This window comes from Rhinichthys klamathensis, unplaced genomic scaffold (assembly GCF_029890125.1).
Source record: "Rhinichthys klamathensis goyatoka isolate OS25496 unplaced genomic scaffold, OSU_Roscu_1.1 h1tg000011l_1, whole genome shotgun sequence".
Taxonomy (NCBI): domain Eukaryota; kingdom Metazoa; phylum Chordata; class Actinopteri; order Cypriniformes; family Leuciscidae; genus Rhinichthys; species Rhinichthys klamathensis.
In genome coordinates, this window is record NW_026606564.1 from 10,434,338 (window position 1) to 10,453,376 (window position 19,039).

Sequence of the window (19,039 nt, forward strand, 5' to 3'; positions counted from 1 at the left end):
GAAAATAAAAACACTGCAGTAAAGAGTTTGCGGATTGAAATTCAGGTTTCTTTCGGCTATAAATCTGCAGTGCACTGTTGTAGACATGCAAACAATTTTGCATGTCATTCTTTATGATTTGTAAATTCAGATCCTCTGGTCCAAAATCAGTTGTTTTTTTCATAGTGAATCTTAATTTTATAGTGCGTATAGCTCAAAAAGTTGGGACATGAAACCAGTGTGATTCTTGACATGCTAGATTTGTGAATTTTTTTCACATCAAAGCTCTTGTCCATCAACTCCTAGGTAAGTTCGCTAGTCGGGAATGTGAAAAATATACATTCTTCATAATTATTCTTGTCCATAAAATTTCCCCCTTTAATTATTGCTGTTGCTTGTGTTGTTACTGTAGTAATTATCTAACCCATTTTGTTACTTTTAAATTAACACTATGTAGTTTTCAACCTTCATAATATATTTCCAAGACCCTTGTGATGGTACATCGACTTACAATAGGTTAAATGACACGTCTGCCATAGCCTGACGTGGTCTGTATCGCTTTTACTAGCACTATGTAACTTCGGGTTTCGGGTAGTAACCGGAGCACAAAAATAACTAAAAAATTCGACTGCTTTACGGCATACGTCACTTCCCCCACCACTTCCTCAAATTGTCTGTGGCCATTGTTGATTCCAAAGCCGGTTCTGGATAAATAGCGAGCGTCCGCGTGCGACAGTAGGCGGCGGTAGGCTAAATTATTTACGACAGCGGTAATGGACAATTCCTCTTCCAACCTGTAGGGCAACCGCAGAGGAAAAGTTCCTTGGTGTTGCTTTAATGGCACAATATGTAATTTTCGTTGCTAGAGGTCGCCTTTTCAAAACAAAAACTTAGCTTGATGACGCCGTGATTTCGCGGAAAGTTGAAAGTTGTTATAATGCTACTCTGTGCGTTTGCTACTATGCGGCTACTATGAGACACTTGTTGCACACTGCAGTGAGCTACATCGATATTAGACATGGTAAAACATGGCACTCGCGGTAAATCAAGAAAACGATATTTAAACATTAAGACTAACTGTGCTGAGCTATATGACAATGATTTGTTTTCTGTCGATGAATGTATCCAAGCAGTTGCTCACCTGTCTAATAAAACACATAATATATTAAAGCAGAAATTGAGGGTAACACAGGTATGATGTCATTGATAGGCGACGGATGGAAATGGTCCATGTCCTGGTTAAAACTGCTTATTTCTCTGGATTTAAACATTCTTGGAAACATTTGGGATAATGTAAGTACACAAGTCAACAAAATATATAATATTCTAAACGTTTTTGGATATTTTAATCAAAAAATCTTACATATTGTGCAACATAGGGGGCAGAATGGTGAATTTCAAGTTTGATTGTAAAGAATGGCTCGAATTCAGTACTCATGGTGAAATATTTGTTTTAATAAAAAGTTAATCTCATTTGGTCCCTTTTCAGTGGTTTCAGTGAACCCATTAACCATTATATACTATAATGCAAGTATATAAACACTCATTCATTTTCATTCTGTAAATGACTGCATGATCTACTTGTGTATGTTTGGACATTTTTCACATTTTGATTCACAAAAAAAGATAAAGTAAAGCAAGGGCAATAATTTAGCACTTATTAATCATTGTGCTCTTATGGTCTTTTTCCTCCAATCGTATTGACTTTCCATTTAATTTTGGGCAATACTTCTTACTGTGAATCTGTGCACTTTTGGAATGGCCAAATCTCTTGCCACATTGATGGCATTGATAGGGCTTCTCTCCAGTGTGAATTCTCTCGTGTCCTCGCAGACCTCCTAACTGTTTGAAACTCTTTTCACAATACGAACACTTGTAAGGTCTTTCTCCAGTGTGGATCCTTCGGTGCACTTTTAACAGAGTGGCTGTAGTAAAAGCTTTACCACAATCAGAGCACAAATACTCTTTCACACCAGTGTGTATTTTCTGATGGTCTTTAAAACGGTCCAGCCATGAAAACGACTTTCCACAAACAGAACACAAGTAAGGCTTCTCTTTTGTGTGAACTTTCATGTGGCCCTTTAAATCTGATTCCTGAAAAAACTTCTTATCACACTGATCACAATCAAATGGCTTTTCTCCAGAGTGAATGAGCTTATGAACTCTGAGACTGTTTGACCATTTGAAACTCTTTCCACACTGATCACATGTAAATGGCTTTTCTTCAGTGTGAATTCGCATGTGAGTATTAAGGTTGCTTTTACTTAAAAAAATCTTTCCACACTGAGGGCATGTGAATGGCTCCTCACCAGTGTGACGTCTTGTGTGCATCCTAAAGCCTTTTTTACATTTCAAACTTTTTCCACATTGAAGACATGTGAAAGGTTTCTCTCCAGTGTGAACTCTTATGTGATCCTTGAGGCTTTGTTTACGTGTGACGCTCTTTCCACATTGAGGGCAGGTAAAAGACTTTTTGGCTTCTGTTCTTTGTTCTTTTACAGCATCTTGAGGTTCCTGGTTCTGATGTGTCTTCTCCGTTTCCTGTAATTCTTCAATTTTCTTGTGTAATTTCAAGTCTAAAATGAAAATATAAAACTGTCATGGATATTTTTTAGATGTAATTTTCAAATGTCACTTTTATCTGTAAATATTATTTTTAGCTTTATTTTGTTGCTTCTATAAATGTGTAATGGCCTATGATTCTAGTAAAAAAAAAAGTCATTAATAAAGAATCAAGAACGGACACCAACCACTTTGTTCCTCAGTATCTTCATCTTTTACTCTGCATGCTTCAGAAATTCTCGTATCGTCATTCTCCTCTTTAATAAACTCCATCTTTACAACGTCACAGCTCATTGTGGTATGGAGAACCAGATCTGGAAAAAAAAGTGATTAAGCTATAGATTACTCCATATTATTCACAAAAATACTGTCCTGGTAATAATATTTGAGAACAACAGATGTTCTAATTTTCGATGCTGTACAATAAAAATGATTGAACATTAATGATATCTTCAAGACAATTATGTTGGTTCGGTTCTGATTAACCTAGTCTGTGGACAAAGTCACAAAGGGTCTGGACGGACAGCCGAGTCAACTGTTTGCTGCTATGCAGCTCGGAAACAACCTGGTCAAATTCCAGTTGGATTGTGGGGCAATGTTAGCCTGGTTAAAACCAGACCATTCTCAGTTGTAACTGAGTTATGGTCTGGCAAAGCGTCATAGACAATTCATTTCCAGAGGGGCGTCACCAACGGACGTTGCGGATAGACCTAAAACCAATCAGAGCGATGAAGGAGATGACGTATGCAGAGCGGCGGAGAAACATCTCCGAGTGTTGTTCTTTACTCGGTTTTTAACTAAAAGGAAACGTTCAAATCGCTTAAAACAGACGCGATAGCTGATTCGAACGAGTGATGTTCAACGGCGGCAACCATCTTTGTAATGTAGGCTACAAAATCTGCTTCAAAATCCCAGCGCTGTCGTCATCGTGTAAAGCCAACGTTTCTGATTGGTGCCTCGATTTCGACGGATTGGAAATGGGCTTGAAAGAGATCTTTGCCAGACTAACTTTCAGAGCAAATCTAAATTTGCCGGAAGTTGTCTGGGTTTTCCCAGGCTAGGGCAATGTGTAACATTATCCCCATAAATCTTGTGAATCAAGACGTTCAAATAGAGAAAACAGACCAGGTACTTGTGATGTACAACATAAGTACACTGAAACCAGAAGGCAAATGCCAGTTGAAATTGAGAAATCCACATAGCAAAAAAACTGTACAGACTGGAATTATTGGTCATCGATGCACACCACTAATAATAATTTGTTACATTTATATACCGCTTTTCTCTGCACTCAAAGCGCTTTACATGGAAGGGGGAATCTCCTCCACCACCACCAATGTGCAGCATCCACCAGGATGATGTGACGGCAGCCATATTGCGCCAGGGGTTACACCCCTACTCTTTTTTCGAAGGACATGCTGAGATTTTTAATGACCACAAAGAGTCAGAGAGTTTAATGTCACATCCGAGCGTCTCTTCCGAAGGACGGTTCTTGTTTCAGTATAGTGTCCCCATCACTTTACTGGGGCGTTAGGACCCACACAGACCACAAGGTGAGCACCCCCTGCTGGCCTCACTAACACCTCCTCCAGCAGCAACTTAGTTTTCCCAGGAGGACTCCCATCCAGGTACAAACCAAGCTCAACCCTGCTTAGCTTCAGTGGGCAACCAGTCTTGAGCTACAAGGTGATATGGCTGTGGCAGCACTCTACAGTACCTACAGTCCAGGGCATGAAACTAATTAAAGTACATTCTGAGAATATTCTGGTGGTGGATAATGTTGTGACAAAAACAGACAGAGACAACACAGTCAGACAATGGACAATGAAATAAATTACAGGTGAGTTCACAAATGTTTTCAAAGGTGATGGTTGTCTGCCAGGTCGCTACAAGATAGAGATTGAATCTAGGGTGGAGCCAGTAAAGCTGCCTAAGCGGAGAGTCTCCAATCTCCAAGAACGAGGTATAATCACTGTAGTGCAAAGCACAGACTGAATAAGCAGTCGTTGTTGTTGTTGTAAAGAAACCCAGCAGAAAGGTTAGAATCTGCATAGACCCCAGACCATTGAACAAAACCATAAAAAATTAGTCACTTCCCTCTGCCCACAATCAAGGACATCTTGCCTGAGCTGTCAAAAGCAAGAGTATTCATGGTCTGTGATGTAAAAAAAAAAAAAAAGGTTTCTGGCATGTTTAATTGGATGACCCATCAAGTTATCTCACCACGTTTGCAACACCTTACAGGATGGTTGAAAATGCCTATGGGAATAAGCCCAGCACCTGAGGATTTTTTTTTTCTTCAGAGAATGCTGAACCGGGTTAGAAGGACTTTAGGGCTTACACATAATCGCACACGAAGTGGTGATAACAGGGGAAGGAGAAACACTGGAAATGGTGAAAAAGGACCATGATCAAAAACTGAGATTGTTTTTGGATAGATGCAGACTCAGACAAAGTGAAGTGCCATATATTGGACATCTGCTCACATTTGAAAGCTTAAAAGTGGATCCAGAGAAAGTACTGGCCAGAAATTAAATGCCAAGAGAGACTGACATGAAAGGAGTACAGAGACTTCTGGGCATGGTGAATTATCTGTTTTGCAGACATCTCTTAGATCACTGTGAAGTGTTTAGACAGCTGACACACAAGGATAGCTTGTGGGATTGGTCTGAGGTGCATGAACAGGGTTTTCGGAGTATAAAATACCTCATAACCAAGGCACCGGCACTACGTTACTGCAGCCTCAAGGAACAGTTAGTTCTACAATGTGATGCATCAGAGACCGGCCTTGGTGCAGCATTGTTGCAGGGTGGAGAACCTGTAGCTTTTGGTAGCCCTGCGTTATCACTGATTGAACAGGGTTATGCACAAATTGAATAAGAGTGCCTAGCCATGATGTACGGCATGGAGAAATTCCATCAATAAAAATATGGACAGAAAGTGATCATAGAGTCTGACCATAAGCCTCTTGAGAATATTGTCAAGAAACCATTGCTGTATGCATCCAAGAGACTCCAAAGGATGTTAATGAGACACCAGAAATATGATTTTGTCATTACCTATGTTCCAGAAAGGAGATTCTGTTCGGAGATGCAGTTAAGTGTCTCTGGAGGACACCGCACAGGAAGGATCGGTGGAAAAAGAGATGGAGAGTGTGAACATGATTCAGTACCTCCCGATATCTGATTAGAGACTAAAAGGAATTAGAGGTAAGAGACCAAAAGTTGACACACTTCAGACACCGATAAAGACTATCAGAGAAGGATGGCCAGCGAACTAAAGAAACATACCAGGGAAAGTAGTTCACTACTAAAGCCAGGATGAACTAACTGTGCAGGATGGTATTGTGTTCAAAGGTTAAAAACTGTGATACCTGATGCACTGAGAAGTGACATGATACAACGAGGTCACTCTGCACACCTTGGTATTAAAGGATGTTTGAGGAGAGCAAGAGAATGCCTCTATTGGCCAGGAATTAATGCGCAAATAAAAAGATACATTGAGAAGTGTGATCTGTGAACATTGCTGGAAATGAAACAATCATCTTTGCCCACATGAACTCCCTGAACGGCCGTGGTCTAAGGTGGGCACAGATCTGTTTGTATTCAATAATGGGGACTATCTGCTCACTGTGGATTATTTCTCAAATTTCTGGGAATCTGATTATTTACCAAATACAAAGTCTTCCACTGTGATTACAAGCTGAAAGCCCATTTTGCCAGGCAAGGCATTCCTAACATTGTGTTCACAGATAATGGGCCACGTTATATATATCAACAGAATTCCAAAAGTTCAGTAGATGTTGGGAATTTCAGCATAAAACATCATCACCTACCCACATGCAAAGTAATGGGAAGGAGGAGTCTGCTGTCAAGACAGCAAAACGTCTGATGCAGAGAGCCAAGATGTCCAGACAGGATCCATACCTGGCAATCTTAGATCATAGAAATAGGGTCTGAATGCGAGCCCTGCTCAGAGACTGTTCGGCAGGAGGGCACAAACACTCCTCCGCATACACAGCAATCTGTTGAACCCCAAAGCAGTAGAAACGAGACAAGGACTGTGAATAAATCAAAGATGACAAGAAACTTACTACAACAGACATGCAAAAGACATGAACATCCTGAAACCAGGTGATCAAGTGAGAGTACAACCAACAGTCACAAAAGGTTTGGCAGAAAGCAACAGTCCTGGAACCTGTTAACAAACACTCATTCAAGGTTGAACTGGACAGTGATGGTGTACCAAGGAGGAACAGAAGATACCTCAGACACACTGGACATCAAGCACAGTTCACAAAACAGGGACACAGCTTGCTGAGAGCACCAGACAAAGGGAGTATTGTGCTCAGTAAAATGGTGAGACAAAACCTACTGTCACTACTAGAGTGAATTAGTGTCAGACCTCAGTATTTGAAAGACTATGCTACTTCGTTAAACATGGACTGATTTTCATGGACTCTTCTTGATATAAAGACCCTAACCCTGTTATGTTATGCAGGCTGGAAAAAGACAGTTTTTAAGTCTAAAGCCTAAATTAGAAAAAAGGTGATTTTTTTCTTTTTCTTTTAATGTTCAGACATTCACTGTGTTCATATATAGATATAAAAATTCAAGGTCGTACTTGTGAAAAAAAGGGAAGGATGTAAATGTGATTGTTATGTGACTCATGTTGTAGTACGGACCCTTTTGTATGTGGCACTTTGAGAGTTGAATGCTGTTCAGTAAATGTAGAGCATATGGCATCAGTCTGAGTTATTTATTTATTTGAAAGAGAGCAGCACATATTTACATATTCATCTAAACGTCACTCTCAGCAAGGTGAGCGGCGTCGGGATGTTCGCTAATAGTATATAATTACAAAGGTATTTCCAGCTTCTTTTTACCCCCAAAAATCTTAAATCGTGAGTACATCGGGGCCTTAAAGGGATAGTTCAGCCAAAAATGAAAATTCTGTCATTAATTACTCACCCTCAAGTCATTCAAAACCCGCAAGACCTTCATTCATCCTCGGAACACAAATTTAGATATGTTTGATGAAATCCTATGGCTCAGGGGGGGCTCCATTGACAGCTATTTATCATTAGTAGGGGTGGAACGGTACATGTATTCGTATTGAACCGAAACGGTACGGGCGTCACGGTTCGGTGCACGAATTTACACGGAGAATACACGGTATAAAAATAAATAAAACTCGCGTGCAAATTAATTCATGTAATGCGGAACTACTGTTAGATACGCGGGTTCAGTGGCGTGCACGGGGGGGGGGGGGGGCACAAAAGGGCACAACCCCCTATTGTGATCATTGTAAATAATAATAATTATTATAAATATTATAATAAATAACAATACACTTACACACCCTTGCCACTAACAATAATAATACAAACAAATATTATATTAAAAAAAATTGGCGGAGAAGTGGTAGGCGGAGTTTCCTTTGCAGCACCTCGTGCGCATTTAACGGTTCTGGTAGCTACGCACTACGCAGCAGTTCGCGCGAGTCTTCAAACGAGCAGCAGGTAACGTTAAAGCTAATAAGGAAAATTACATTTATCCTACGATCATGCTACTCTAAAAGTTGCGGCAGCAAGCGAGTTATTAAAAGTATAACTCGATTACAGACGCATTCTGAGTGACAATGTTTTTCGTTTTTATCCAGGGGACTAAAAGTGCAAGGGGAATTACATCTAGTTAAATGAAATCTTAAGTCAATGTCCAACTCTAAATTGTAAGGAACTTATATCTTTGATTTCATAGTAACGCTTTACAATAAGGTTCATTTGTTCATTACGCATGTATGAACTAGCATGAACTAACCATGAGCAACACATTTGTTACTGTATCTTAGTTAATAATACAACTGTTAATTGTTTATTCATGTTATGTCACAGTCAGTGCATTAACTAATGATAACAAATACAACTTTTGATTTTAATGTTTTAGTAAATGCTGAAATTAATATTAACTAATAACCCTAACCCTAAATGCTGTAGAAGTGCAGTTCATTGTAACTAATTTAACTAATGAATCCTTACTGTAAAGTGTTACTGATTCATGATAGCTAACACTGTCTTTCATACATATAATACATACATTAAGTTTACAACATCAACAAAACTAAAAATTAGTTTTCCATAAAATTATTAATTTTAACTTCTTGATTCTCACTGTTTTGTTTGGTAAAGTAAATAATATTTAGTAATATTATCATAATTTCCCTATTTTCATTTGATGTGTTATGTATTCTAATAATTGTAAAAACATATTTTCTTAGAATGCCAAGGAAAGAAAGAATAAAATAAAAAAAAAATCAAGGAACTCTATGATGCAGCCAAAGGAAGCATCCCTCTCACAAGTTGGCTGAATAGAGAGAATAAAAATGCAGGTACTGTTAAATTAATTATTTAAAAAAATTAGTGCCCTTTTTGGTCCCTCCGCCCCTGCCCCTGAGGAGGTCTGTGCACGCCACTGCGCGGGTTCTTTAGGGACACATAATCTGTACCATCGGCTTAGCTCTGAACGCGCGTTCACTTCAAACGTTGGCTTTATACGCATGTCCTATTCGCTTTGGACTAGCGTCGAACTAGACGCGAATTGGACGCTCTATTCGCGTTTGGTGTGACCGCATAATGAACAGGCTGCGATGTCAAGATTGCAATGCTGGAGTGTGTGTGTGTGCGCGAGAGAGAGGGAGAGGCGCGGGCGCGATATAGGCGCGAGATCGAACAGTGGAAACATAAAAAACATACTCGGTCATTTTGTTCATACAGATCATTAAACCTGCAAAGTGTTTACTTATATTTGTATACACTCGCAATAAAACACAACATTGTGCTTTTGTCACACTGTAAACTCTTGTCAAACTGTAACCTACAACTGTCACCCAACCAAAATCACACACACACACACACACTGTTTTAAAAGTAAAACATATTTATCCAACTCCATTTCAAAACAGTCTGTGGATGACATCTTTTGGACATTCATCATATTGCATTGGTTTTCATTTCTTGTCCTCGGAGCACTAATCTTACATTGATTAAAAAAGAAAATCTAATGCGTTTTTAATGGTAGTATTATTTTATACATAAATCAATTATTTATAATTCAGATGAGAATAATGTTACATTGTTAATTAATAATGTTAATTAAAATTAAGGAAAACAAATATATTGATCTGAAATATAGCAAATTAATTTTAAATTAATTCAGGTACAATTACCAAACATATCGCAAGGTCTTTTTGTTTTTTTATTAATTTAATTAATAAACTAATTATATAAAACTATTGTCAGTGCACTATAAATAAACTGGTTCTATGCCTTTATTAATAAAACTTATTTAAAAAATACGATGCCTTCTGCATTTTTGTTTTGCTTTTTCCCTCCATTGTACCGAAATCATACCGAACCGTGACTTCTGTGTACCGTTCCACCCCTAATCATTAGACATTTAAGACATTGTTAAAATAGTCCATGTGACTACAGTGGTTCAACCTTAATTCTATGAAGCAATGAGAATACTTTTTGTGTGCCAAAAACCCCAAAAAACGACTTTATTCAACAATTTATTCACTTCCGTATCAGTCTCTGACGCGCGTTCACGAGACCATCCCTCGCTCATAGCAGACTGACGGTTGGAGGGGAGTAGTTAAGGATATTCAACCCAAGTCGAAGGAACGCCGTTTCAGAGTGGAAGCAAATTTTCTGAATTTGATTCAAGATTACCACAACAAACAAGTTTTTCTATGTTTTAACTTCCATGGATTCATTGTTTACCACAAGACTAGTAATGTGCACTAACCAAGTAAATAGGGTCCATTTTGGGCTTTAAAATCCCAATATTCAATTTCCAGCCATATCTTTTGAGTTTGATCTTTTATGATATCTTTAGCCTCAGCTTTACTTAAAGGGTAAGTTCACCCAAATATGAAAATTATGCCTTTCATTTGTCTATTGAACACGAAGCGAGATAACAAAATCGTAACGGTATGCAATAAAAAAAGTCGTCAAATTGTTTTATTTAGTGCTTTTCACAATACACATTTTCAATGCAGAAATCATGTTGTTAATATGTATAATATCTTCAAAATCGAGTGGTAAGGCTAACATTCTGCCTAACATTGAATGAAATGATACATGTTTGGATAAACTACAGATTAAACAATTATACAAATTATTGTTAGTTGTAGCCCCATCTATTATGAGAGAAAATAATATGCATTTAAGTCTAAAATAAGAAAGATCTGTTGCACATTATTAGGCAGAATCATGCAGTAAACAACATTGAGATACAATGATTAGCATTTTATTTCTTGCATTTCCACGTTACACTGCACCAGTGGTTCCCAACCCTGGTCCTGGAGACCCGGACACTGCACACTTTGGATGTCTTCATTATCTGGCCTTGGAGTTTGGTCTAATTAGCTTATGAGTTGAATTGTCTATGTTTGATAAGGGCGTGTGCAGTGTTGGGGAACCAGCATTGAGAAACCGTCACCTTTACAACACATGGCATTAAAAAAAAATCAGTGGAACTGATTAAAAAGCACAATAAATTACATTATTATTAATGTATCATTTTCAATCAAATTTCAGCTTTACCACACATATACTTTCATTTCAAGAGTTGTTGTTGACTGGGTGGCTCTGAGGCTCCGCCTTCTTTGTGGAAATATTCTCCGGTTCATTTCTTCTGTTCAGTCTGTCGAGGTCAGACGCGAGTAAAAACATGAATACACTGAGAGCTGCTTTATAGTAAAAACTGAAGTTGTAATACTAAATTAAACACTGACACTGTTTTTCATCTTTAATACTGTAAAGCTGCTTGATTTTAAACAAAACATTGTATAAAGTGCTATTTAAATAAACATGATCTGACTAAATTGAAGTGCTGAATTGCAGAGCTGGGGCAAACATCTACTTTTTTTTTAACAACTACATTTTTTGTGTATATGTTTATTTTGTTATTGAGAGGAAAGCGCACAGCACAGATTTATATATTCATATCGGCAGGATCAGTAGACTATATAACTCCAAAGGTATTTTTAACTTCTATTTTTTTTTACCCCTAAGTGAAGAACAAAAAATAACATCACTGCGAGTATATATGGGTTTTAAGTCACCAAGATAATTTACCATAGTAAATTGCTCTTAAATTAAGTTGCTGCACGTTTTCTGAAGATGAACTTTGCTCTTCACTTTGACAGCTTTGGACAGTGGTTGTTAACGTGAGCCAGTAGAGAGCTCTGTTGGCTGAAACTTCTCCCACACGGAAGGCAGAGGAAAGGCTTCTCTGCAGCATGTGTCCTCTCATGCTTTTTCAGGGTTCCTGACTGAGCGAAACTCTGTCCACAATGTGAGCACTTGTATGGTTTTTCTCCAGTATGGATTCTCTGGTGCTGTTTTAAGTTCCTGGCTCTAGTAAAGGCATTGCCACAGTCAGAGCATACATAGGCTTTCACACCTGCATGCATTTTCTGGTGATCTTTACAAGAGTTCAGGCGTGAAAAACTCTTTCCGCAATAACAGCAGAAGTAAGGCTTTTCTTGTGCATGAACTTTCATGTGTTTGTTAAGAATAGATGAAGAAGTAAAATTTTTATCGCACTGCTCACAGTTAAATGGCCTTTCTCCGGAGTGAGAGCGCTCGTGATCTTTGAGATTCGCTACTCTTCTGAAACTCTTTCCACACTGAGGGCATGTGAACGGCTTCTCGCCGGTGTGAATCTTCATGTGACTCTCGAGGTGTGCTTTATATGTGAAACTGTTTCCACACTGGGGACATGAGAAGGGCTTCTCTCCTGTGTGAATCATTAGGTGTCTCTTAAGATTTCCTTTTTGTGTGAAAGTCTTTCCACACTGAAGGCAGGTGGAAATAAAACTCTCTCCTGTTCTTTGAGAGGAGGACAAAAATGATTTTTTTCCATCAGGTTTCTGGTGTTGATGTTGCTCCTCCACTTCATGCAGTTCTTCGCTTTCCTCTTTTACGTCCTTTAGGTCTAAAATGGACATAATAAATTGTAAAAAAAAAAACAAAAAAAAAAAAACAAGTCAACAGCAACGAAGGTAAAACAAGTCAAAAGTGAACCACAATGCAAACGCTATGAAGTAGGGCTCTAGCAGTGACATTTTTTACCACCAGTAAATTTGTCTCTTTAATGATTTGAGGACAGTAATTTCAGTGCACATGGGCTACATTTGGGCTACACAATTAATCGAATTTCTAATCGCTGATTACGGATGCCACAATTACGTAAATCGCTCAAAGCCGCAATTAAAAAAAAAAAATGTGCGTGCTTAAGAAGTGTTTAAAGCATGTTACGTTGTGAGAGGCAAATCGCAAATTTTAATACTAGTCTGTAGGCGTGTCCTCATCAACAACCTGATTATCCACTGCCGCATGTCTATCTCATGTCATGTTAATTTCGTGAACGTGTGTTGATAAAGAAGCATCCAATTCCGACGACTTGCAACGTGTTGTTCAGAATCAAGCATTAGAACAGAAAAAGAAAAGCCAGAGACATGCCACTTCCTCAATCCTCAATACAACTATATAGGGAAAACCCTTAACGGCAAAGATGGCGGTTGTATGCACATGCCCCGCCCCTCCCGCTGGAAAGCCAATCGTCTGCTTTTAACAGTCAAGCCGGGAAACATGTAAGCCTATCATCTGGTTCCACTGACGCATGCGCACAGTTGAGGTTTGTGACAGCGGAGACGAGAACCCTTGCGCATGCGTAGTAAACGTATAACCTGTCGGGAAAAAGACCTTTTAAACCTTATTTTGGGGCAAAGTCATCAAACTTTTTCAGCGATTTTTATCATATTTTACTGCTGTTTCTATACAAGCAGTTTTTATGTACCGGTGACCAGTGAAAGTGCAGTTCTGACTCTCTGCCCATTCATTTAGATAGGAGCCTGGTCTTGTTAGTCCGAAATAGCTGCCCGAAGGCGTTGCCAAGATGGCAGCCGAGCCGAGTGGCATGACTTGCCTAAGGCCCCATCCACACTACTGCGTTTTAGTTTAGAAACGGATAATTAAAACGAATACGATCACCGTCCACACCAGCGTTTTAGCTGCGTATTAGAATTGATCTCCGTCCACATTAAAACGACTGAAAACGCGGATCACGTGACAATTTACCAACACTGGGCATGCGTGTGCCGGTGTAAACACAACTTCATTGATAAAATTATCCCACCATGCTCTGGGTTAACCCCAAACCGACGCTCCATGTACGGTCAACGCCGCCGATGCACACGGGAATTGTCACAGATCGCTCGAATAATAGCTTGACTCCGGCGCATGTAGGCAGTTATAGCGCTGTAAAATGCAGAATTTACTTGTACAACAGCTGCTAGCAAAGATATACGCCATGACTGATGACACCCAATCATAGAGCCGAGCGTGAGCCTCTACTACGTCATCGTTTCTAAAGTCCTCCGTTTTGACCCGTCTACACTAAAACGCCCTCCGGAGATTCAAAACGAAAAACGGATCGGCAGCGTTTCTAAACTTCTCCATTTTGGGTCTCCGTTTTTGCCGTTTTAGTGTGGACGGGAGGTGCAAACGTAGCAAAAAGTCTCCGTTTTTAAACGAAAACGCAGTAGTGTGGACTGGGCCTAAAAGGACTTTGGAAAAGCTCTCTCAGAAAAGATCACACTGGGAATGCGATTGCTCAAGGATTGACAGGATCACTACAGACAACGCAGCAAATATAGTGAACGCTGTTCGTTGCTATTAATAAATGGACCAGACTCCAGTGTTTTGCCACAGGCTGCACTTAGCAATTGGTGAGTAGCCTGCTATTACTTAAGAAAATGTATTTATCTTAAAAAAATGGACACATGATATTGCAATGACATAATAATTAGCTATATGTACTTGTCTAATAATATGTAGACCAGGGGTTTTCAAATCCATTCCTGGGGACAATGTTATGCAAGCACATAAATTGCAATTATAATGCATTCATTGATAGAACAGTCCAGCATTCAACAAATTCAGTATAATTTTTTTTTATACTGTAATAACGCTGTTATTTGATAAGTGAACAAACTATTAAAACTAAAATATAAATTGTACTGTTACTATCATTTGAAAATGAGTGTTCAATTGTAAATAAAATATATTTAGTAAACGTGTGCGTGTTTAGAATATTCTTTGAAAGATGGACGGATTGACCGTGCACTGCTACTGACTGTCTGCAAAAAGGTGGTTGGGTGCTTCTCCTATAGCTGGAGACGAAGAGTTGTCCGAGGCCCAGAGAGACCTCAAGTTACCTGAGCACAAGCTCAAGACTGAATGTCCAACAAGGTGGGGATCAAAACAAGCAATGATTGCCAGGGTGCTGCTGGGACAACAGAGTGCCATTTCTTGTGTTTTCTCCACGGACAAAAAAGTCAGACACCTTGTTCCCACATGACAGGATATAGAAGTACTCGAGGCAGTCAACAATCCCTTTCTCCTCTTGGTGAATTCACTGATGGTCTTTCAGGAGAGCAATATGTAAGTGTATCATATGTGAAGCCTGTTCTTCATGTGTTCAACAATAAAAAGAGGCAGAAAAAGGGAGAGAAACAGAAATCTCAAAATGCATCAAGAAGAAGATCCTGGACTACCAGAATGAGAAGTATGATGTAGTTTGCTTATTAGTCCAGCTGTAGTTTGTTTATTATGCCTGCAGGGCAACCACCCAGTAGAGCATTACAATAATCTAGCCTTGAGGTCATGAACGAATGAACTAACTGTTTCACATTTGTCATTGAAAGCATATGTCATAATTTAGATATATTTGTAAGCTGGAAAAATACTGTTTTACAGATACTAGAAACGTGACTTTCAAATGAAAGATTGGTATCAAAGAGCACACCCAGGTTCCTAACTGACGACGAAGACTTAACAGAGCAGCCATCAAGTGTTAGAATCTCTGTTTTTTTTTATTGTTTTATTAAGTAGTAGGAAATTACTAGTCATCCAGTTTTTTATATCAGCTATGCATTCCGTTAATTTTGTGAATTGGTACGTTTCGTCAGGGCGTGAAGAAATATAGAGCTGAGTATCATCAGCATAACAGTGAAAGCTAATTTCATGTTTCCTAATGATATCTCCTAAGGGTAGCATGTACAGAGTGAACAGCAACGGTCCTAGTACTGAGCCTTGTGGTACGCCATACTGAACTTGTGATCGATAAGACATATCTTCATTTACTGCTACAAACTGATAACGGTCAGATAAGTATGATTTAAACCATGCTAATGCAATTCCACTAATGCCAACATCATTTTCGAGTCCATTTAAAAGAATGTTGTGGTCAATAGTATCAAATGCAGCACTAACAGTAACACTAATAGCGAGATACAACCACGATCAGATGATAAGAGCAAATCATTTGTGACTAATGAGAGCAGTCTCCTCGCAGATATCATTTCTTTCTAAAAAGGAACACAGTTGTGAGGATACTGTCCTTTTCTAGTATCTTTGACAGAAAAGGTAGATTCGAGATCGGCCTGTAATTGAATATATCTGTAGTTTTTCTGTAGAAACTTGCTGTTTCTTTGTAATTATTTGTGAAACTTACTATTCATTTCTGAGTGAAAATGTCTACACCATTTTGTTTTCAAACTGGGGGCCGCAAGGGAGTGCTAGGGGGTCAGTGGAAAGGTTTGGAGAAAAGCAGTGTAAAAGTAAAAATAAATAAATAAAAATAATATTGAACTAACTAAATAAATGTAATACTTAGATATTCAAATAATATTTATATTAAATAATTAAATAATAAATTAATACAGTAGACCAAGACAAATTGATAAGAATAAATAAATCTTCTAATTTTATTTAACTAAATAGATAAATAAAAACATTTGAAACTTCTAAACTATACATTTTAAACTAACTAAATAAATTAATAAATAAATAAAACCTATAAAATGTTAAAAGTAGCCTAGTGTTTTAAATTCAATTAATAAGTTTAAACTTACTAAATCACTTAAAATAAAAATGTAGTAAAAAAAAAAAAAAAAAATATCTGATAGCCTAAATAATAAATAGCTACATTTGATTAAAAAAAAAGGATCACAAATATATTAATAAAACATTTACTTAATATAACAAACATAGAAACTAAATATTTTACACATTTTATATTAATTATTCCACAGTATTAATTGGGTCTTTTTAGGCAACTTAATATTTTAATAGCTACTTCGGCTAAATTTTAGGATGGGGCTCGCTCCAGGATGCTCGTGTGTGGCACCTGAAAGACTGAAAACCCCTGGTATGAATAATACTTAACCTAAAAGTAGCCAGCCCTGCTTCCTGCAGACTTCAGCTTCAACAAACACACCTGCCTGTATTTCAGCTCCAGCACCGGGGTTTGGCTGACCATGCAAACTTGTTTTGCGTTCAAAGTTTTGCCATACAAAATGCAATTCATTCATATTGGCGGAAAACTTAATGCAGCTTTAAAGGCTAAAGTAGTGGGGTTTTTAAAATGCTTCTTCTGTCATGCACGTCTGTCACGTAAATGATGTCAAACATGTGACTGTCACATTGTGAAGTAACTGCTATACAACGTTATGAGCAATATGTTTTACGTTATTGTTCCTCGGAGTCAGCAGTGATTAATGAATGAAGAATGCACCAACCTCTTTGTTCCTCGGAATCTTCATCTTTCGCTCTGCATGCTTCTGAAATTATTAGATCATAATTCTCCTCTTTAATGAACTCCATCCTTATGCAACTTTCAGCTGTTTGTTTTGAAGGGGTCTTCGTCGCGTTTCAGATGATGTGAATTTTCTGAGCAGAATGTCCTGAATAACGCTACTGCTCCACTTAAAAAAAACGTTAAATAAACCACTGTTAAAGTATAGTAGCCTATTGCGTAAAAAATTGCATTCTTACTCATTTGTCACCTAGATAAAAATACGCAATCCATCCGCATCAGCTGTCGTAAAGACCTCCTCTTCCGTGGAGCAAGGGATTGTGGTCAATATTGTAGTCCAAGAAAGCAGATTTATAGGCGTGGGAGGAAAAAACTTGAAATAATATATGACCATTTGTTCGGGTCTATTTGTGTAATTCATTGTTTTATTATTTTATTCTTATCTTATCATTTTGTCATTACTATGTGTACAGCAATCACCCAGCCTAAATACCGTATCAATTACATTATTAATAATATAGTTAATAACTTGTATTAATGTATTGTTTATTTATTATTTAACACCTATCACCACTTTTTTATTTTTGCTGTTCTGCATGTGTAATGTTTTATTTCTGCATGTATCTGGGGAACAGTTGTAGGATATTTGTCAAAATATAATGCAAACAATAACATATATTATTTAGAAATTCTGACCCATTAAAGTGTCCAAATTAAATTCAGACTAATATTCTTTGGCTCCCCTGACCTTTTTCATAACTCCGACGTTAATAATTGTGGTAACGAATCATCACACTCTGTGAATTTGTCTGAAAACCTAAAAAAAAAAAAAGTGTTTCATGTGGTCACATTTAAATTAGGTTCATTTTAATTCATATAATATCATTTTTTTTAGTTAATTTAAATTAGGTACATTAAACACCCTAAACAAAAACATTCATTTACAGTAATAAGCTTACCCGGTGACATGAGGCTATATTACATCCAGTTGACGGCTTAATTAATTAATTTGTTTGTTTCTTTGTTTGCAGAAGTATGCACACAATCACAACACAAGCATCTTCTAAAAATATGATTACAACAGCAGCGGCGCTGTCAAAGAAAAGGACATATAAGCAGAGTGATGCATCATCTATTCAGAAACATAGTCCCTTATGATTAACGGTGAGGCAAACACAGTGTCTCGGTCCCTTCTTTCAGGGAACAAGTTCATGTGAACATAACCAAGACGTCCTCTTTCACTTCAGGAAGTTCGGCGTTGGGCATGATGACCACCTGGATGCCGTCCATGAAGATGTGTTCATCTCAACCACTCAGGTCCCAGTCTGGCCTTGGTGCTGAAAGCATTCACATGTCCCAGTTTTAAGCATTTGCAGTAAATTGAATTTAAGAATTATGTATTTGAATTGCATACTAAATAGGTTTTAACATAGGCAAACTAATTAACGTATGTGATGCATATTTGTCAGTCATACATAAATGAGGTAAGGTTTCTGTAATAGTAAGCTACTGATAAAATTATAATTTTTTTGTGACACACTACCAGGTTTATATATTTGGCATAAATAAATGCAATTTTCATTGTCACATCCACCAGCTGAAGTGCCCATGATCGCCACCAGAGGGCACTCCTTCCGTCTCCTGTGCTATCTCATCATGAACTCCATCCCCCATAATCCATTGCACAGCCTCATTAGGATTTGATTTCTCTCACCTGTGGTTCATAAGCTTGTTTGTATTTGCCTAATTAAGCTGTTCTCCTTTGCTTTCGTTGCGTAGTCTTGTTAGTTACCACTGCATTTCTGAGCATCTGTATTCTCCCGTTTCCTTGG

General features: G+C 38.0%; 1 protein-coding gene across 3 annotated transcripts; it reads right to left on the bottom strand.

Annotated features, from left to right (window-relative positions):
* Positions 1-1,413: 1,413 nt before the first annotated feature.
* On the bottom strand, positions 1,414-17,380 carry LOC130099326 (gastrula zinc finger protein XlCGF7.1-like). 3 transcript variants are annotated; one of them, XM_056264968.1, is made up of 4 exons: positions 17,191-17,380; positions 11,744-12,542; positions 2,730-2,855; positions 2,427-2,555 (listed from the first exon to the last, which is right to left on the bottom strand). In XM_056264968.1, exons 1-3 carry the CDS (start codon positions 17,273-17,275, stop codon positions 2,825-2,827), a joined length of 915 nt encoding a protein of 304 aa, XP_056120943.1. In that variant the 5' UTR covers positions 17,276-17,380; the 3' UTR covers positions 2,427-2,555; positions 2,730-2,824. The 3 variants fall into 3 exon arrangements, with proteins under 3 accessions (XP_056120932.1, XP_056120923.1, XP_056120943.1); XM_056264957.1 differs by lacking the exon at positions 11,744-12,542 and having other exon boundaries at positions 1,414-2,555; XM_056264948.1 differs by lacking the exon at positions 17,191-17,380 and having other exon boundaries at positions 1,414-2,555; positions 11,744-11,952.
* Positions 17,381-19,039: the final 1,659 nt, after the last annotated feature.